General features: G+C 47.4%; 1 protein-coding gene across 1 annotated transcript; it reads left to right on the top strand.

The window, feature by feature from the left end:
* The first annotated feature begins 589 nt into the window (after positions 1-589).
* LOC147439394 (cytochrome P450 CYP736A12-like) lies at positions 590-2,565 on the top strand. The gene is made up of 3 exons (XM_086484308.1): positions 590-1,525; positions 1,636-1,716; positions 1,817-2,565. Exons 1-3 carry the CDS (start codon positions 668-670, stop codon positions 2,492-2,494), a joined length of 1,617 nt encoding a protein of 538 aa, XP_086340434.1. The 5' UTR covers positions 590-667; the 3' UTR covers positions 2,495-2,565.
* The last annotated feature ends 2,539 nt before the right edge of the window (positions 2,566-5,104 follow it).

The raw sequence follows: 5,104 nt of genomic DNA, 5'->3' as shown, positions 1-5,104 counted from the left end.
CATGCGTAGACTGATTGCCTTTTTTGTGTAAAAGAAGTAAACTTAGGATGGAGGCTACCATGCCAAGCATGGCAATGACCATGGCTTGAAGCTTATCAGAGAAAGGCATTTAGAGGGGCTGCCAACTGCTCAAAAACTGTGGAAAAACCAGAGAAACAAAACTAAGAGCATTTGGGTAAGGGTGGAAGGCTTGGATGCAGTAGTACAACACACAAATAAAGAGACATGACAACATGTGGGCGAGGGAGGCTTCCCGCTGGAGGAGAGGAGAGAAGCGGAGATGCAAGGAGGGAACTCTGGACCTAAATTGGAAGCATGACTTTGGGTCTGTTTTGAATTTGAATTAGAAGCGTGACTTTCAAGTGCTCAACGTGTGGCCAGAAGTTGTTTTGAACATAAAAAAGTCCGGAGCCCTTAAGTGGCCCACTTTTAGGCTCATTTCCTTCGTGGAAACAGGCCCTAACGTGTGTGCGACGGTGGGAGTGGGACACAGAGTGGGCGTCGTCACTCATGAGCAATAGACGGCTTGCCTCTATGGTGACAAGTGTGGGGTTAGATGACCATTGAGGATTACCAACCGCTGTAATGCAGTATTAACGACATATACTCAAGTGTAGCTTGTGCGTGGAGGTCTGAGAGAGCGAGAGAGAGGGAGAGAGTGAGAGAGATGGGTGAGGACGTGCAGCAGCGCCGGCTTGCGCTGGCAGGAGGGCTTATCGTGGCGGGTCTCGCAATTTTGCTCCGAATAGCACTGGCGTTGAAGCGAAGAGTGAAAGCTAGCTCTGGGAAGGCGCAGCTGCTGCCAGGGGGTCCTCCCGCGTGGCCCATTGTAGGGCACTTGCCTCTGCTGATGAAGGGGCTACCCCATCAAGTGCTGGGAAACCTCTACCTCAAGGAGGGCTACGGTCCAATCGTGGGCCTTCGCCTGGGCTCCCAGCGGGTAATAGTGGTGTCCAGCCCTGCATTCGCCAAGGAGCTGCTCCTCACGCACGACAAACTCTTTGCCAACCGCGTCCGCCTTGCCTTGACAGACCACCTCTGCTATGGCTTCAATAAGGGGGTAGCCTTCACCACCTACAACGCGCGATGGGTGTGGATGCGTCGGTTTGTAACTCAGGAGCTCCTCTCTGCCAATCGGTTACAGAAGCTCGCCCACGTTCGCTATGACGAGATGCGCAAGCTCATGCGTAGCCTTCACCAAGCTTCCCAGGGTGGCACGCGAGCTGTGGATGTGGGAGAGGCTGTTGGCTACATGACTGCTGACACCACGGCTCGCCTTGTGCACTCCACAACCCTTGGTGAGGCTGCCACGGACCTTCCAGAGATCGTCCGCCGCTGCGTGGAGGTGTCGCGCCCCACTCTCGGCGACTTTTTCCCTTTCCTCGGCTTCCTTGATGTCCTTCCCAAGCGCAGAATGAGGCTTGTCCACGACCGTCTTGACAAAATCTTTGACTCCATCATCAAGGAAAGGCGGAGACTCATGGCCAGGGAACCGCCGAAAGAGCTCCCCAATGACTTTCTACAGGTAGTCACTCTCTTCATCCTTGTTAAATAGTAGCTCTTGTGATATGGTGATACCGTCAGCTCTCTGAGCTTGGAGGCTACTTATAAAAAGAGATGAGATTGGGTATGCAGGCTATGCTTTCTACAGGGAATAGCAATACTGTGGAGGAGGAAGACGATATGACAGATCGTGATGCGAAGGCACTGATGATGGTATGAACTTTTTCCTGTGTAGCGAATGTAGAAATGCTGAATATTGAGCGAGCATGAGGGCTGACGTCGTCTGCGTCTGCGTCTGCGCGTTGTAATGCAGGACATTTATGGCGCTAGTATGCACTCTACCAAAGCCACCACGGAGTGGGCCCTTGCTGAGCTGCTTCGCAATCCCGAGTGTCTGCAGAGGCTGCGCCAGGAGGTGGACGATGTGACTAGACGTACTGTCGAAGAAGGCGGATCGGATCATGCTACTGCAAGAGGTCTGCGTATGGACGTAGTGACGGTTGAAGTAGTGCAGAAGATGCCATTTTTAGAGTGTGTAGTGAAGGAAGCGCTACGGCTACATTCTGCTGCACCTCTGCTGCCTTCTCGCATCTCAAGCGCAGATTGCAAGATGGACAAGTACTTTGTGGCGAAGGGCACACAGGCGATTGTGAACATGTGGGCCATAGCACGAGATCCAGCCATTTGGGAGAAACCGGAATGCTTCTGGCCGGACAGGTTTGAAGCGTCGTCGAAGATGAGCTTCGATGCCGGAGGTCAGCACTATGAATTTCTGCCCTTTGGATCGGGTAGACGCATGTGCCCCGGCATGCGCCTGGGCCTGTCCACAGTTCAAGTCATCCTGGCTAATTTCGTTAAATTCTTCGATTGGGAGTTGCCCCATGGCGTCAGCCCCTCCACCATCGACATGAGCGAACAGTTCGGGGTAGCTTGCAACAAGAAGTTTCCCATGATGGCCATTCCCAAACTTAGGCATTCCCTTCCTCCTTAATGCGCTGTTCTATTGGCTATTACATCGTTTTTCTCGATTTTTACTGCATAAATGCTGGGCTAGCCTTGTAATTTCTTGGGTCGGTCACTCATCGTTTCAATTTTTCGAGAGGGAGAATTTAATTAAATAGAAGCAAAACTCCTTGTTTGTTACTCCTTCCATACGAAGTAAGATGAAAGTGTGGCCTTGATTATTGCTTGTTTTTGTGGAATGTGGAAATAATTGCTTTTTGTCCAATTAGGCCCCTATCAGATGCTAGCGTCGAACAAAACCCAAAGAGTGTAGCTTTGGGTGCATTTGCTGTCACACCAGGTGGACAAAAGTTGATATTTTTAATTTTTTATTCGTCGATCAAAACCCAAAGAGGGTAGCTTTGGGTGCATTTGCTGTCACACCAGGTGGACAAAAGTTGATATTTTTAATGTTTTATTCCATATACATCGAACGGGTATAGCCTAGTTGGTATGGCGCCCGCAATTTTTCAATGGCGGCGTCGGATCATCCACTCATTGCACATTGTGTTGCTAGTTGTGTGTGTGTACGCCATGAAGTAAGGATGTGTGAGGGGTTTGGCGTGAGTAATTTTGCAAAGCATCGGACACCCTCTTCCATGAATCGTTTTTTGCCACCTCAAATGCACACGTTTAGATGGACGTGACAAGCCTTAATGCAACGGGTCAATACAACTCTCTCTCTCTCTCTCTCTCTCTCTCTCTCTCTCTCTCTCTCTCTCTCGTGTTGTGGCCCGGTGAACAATGCATCGTAACTTAGAAGGCTCCCCCATAGGCCCTTGAGAGGTGTTTATAGAGGGTAGTCAAAAGCAATTGGAAGAGCTCGAGAGCCTATTGCGAGCTACATCTATGATCTACCTCCTTGTAGTAATGCTTGCTTCGATAGAAGGCGCTTCAATTATTCCCTAGATTGAAGTAAACACCTTTTCATGGGTTGAAACCACTTTGGTGCATGGGTTGATCTACCAAAGTTTATGTTGCTTTTGCCACATCACCAAGGTGTTCACAGAGGGCAATCAAAAGAAATTGGAAAAGCGCGAGAGCCTATTGCGAGCTACATCTATGATCTAGCTCCTAGTATTTCTTGCTTCAATAGAAGGCGCTTCAATTATTCCCTGGATTGAAGTAACACCTTTTCATGGGTTGCAACCACTTTGGTGCATGGGTTGACCTACCAAAGTTTATGTTGCTCTTGCCACATCACCAAGGTAGTGCGCTCGACTTGTTGAAGTATGGCTCTATGGAATGCGCCTTCTCTTTGAGCATGCCCTCTACCCGATGAAAGGCCCTCCACATTGGACATTGCTCTTAGCAAGCAAAGAAGAAAACATGAGGCAAGAGGGTGTTTGTTACTTCTATTGGTAAGCTCTATGGTTAAATTAAGTAATCTATTTCCTTGCGGAAGTCGGTGATTAGAATGGTTTTGGTCACTATCCATTGGGGAATTATGTTACTAGTAAGGGGGTGATCACGTCGACGGCCCAATAGACGCTCAACAGTTTGAAATTGAGCGCAATAGGCGTAGTTACCAATTACTGATAACTACGCCTTGTGTGACCACCACCTAAATGAAGTATTTTATTAGACTCCACATGGGAGTTCCAAAATGATAAGCTCTCAACTTTTGAGAAAATGTTTGGCTCATTTAGACAAACTCATACATGACCTAGTGAGTGTTGTTGCGGAGGAAAATACATGTCTTCCATTATTGTAACCACCATCTTCAACCCGGAAATAGTTTTTGCTTTCTTTGTGTTCCACGATGTTCTGCCAATGATTGTATTTTCCATTTTCAAAGACAATATATGTTCTAGCCAATGATAATAAGACTAGCATGGCAAGGAAGGACTTACAAACCATTAGATGCACCCATGCACCATGTAAAGGATTGTATACCTCATGTGTAGTCAATAAGGACCATTGACAATGAACACAAATCTCTCTCTCCCCCCCCCCCCCCCCCCCCCCCGCTCTCTCTTGCCATATTTGTGCCTCTGCACACATATACCCAAATCTTAGTCTTTTGGCTTCGAGCGTTGGCTTCAACCTGGAAAAGACAATTTGCCTTCACACCTCTCCTACTCTAGCCTACTTGCTTACATATCTACCTCTTATCTAGCTTGCAAGTAAAATATAGCATTAATAAACGTTTACATAATCTTCCAGGTAATCAGCGTGGTATGAGGAGAAAAGGGCCCATGATTGTCAATGTAACCAATAGACACTCACTTGAGAGCTGAAATGTTATGCAACCAACCCCAACTTTGGAAGTGCAATTGGTCGCAATAGCTCTTATTACATTCTTTTGCTTGCTTAGATCTCTACCTCTTTCTTGGGAGCAACATATGGAAGCATTGTTAAATATCACTTTATATGTTGCAGATCGATTGTCCATTCCTTCCTCTATCGAGGATTTACCTTGGGCTACAAATGCTACGTAGATCAATGGTACATATTGCATACATAAACACGATATCAAAAGGTGGGGGTCCAAATTTGCTAATGTGATCATATAGAGCATTCCATGCTGAGAGAGAAGTAAGATCCATTGTGATCATACATCCTCAAGTGCCTTCCAAATGCATGAAAATTGACTTAA

Source organism: Adiantum capillus-veneris, chromosome 16, assembly GCF_014529385.1.
Source record: "Adiantum capillus-veneris isolate H3 chromosome 16, ASM1452938v2, whole genome shotgun sequence".
NCBI classification, from domain to species: Eukaryota; Viridiplantae; Streptophyta; class Polypodiopsida; order Polypodiales; family Pteridaceae; genus Adiantum; species Adiantum capillus-veneris.
Note: the sequence above shows the minus strand (reverse complement) of the source record. Positions and strands in the feature narration are given on the sequence as shown.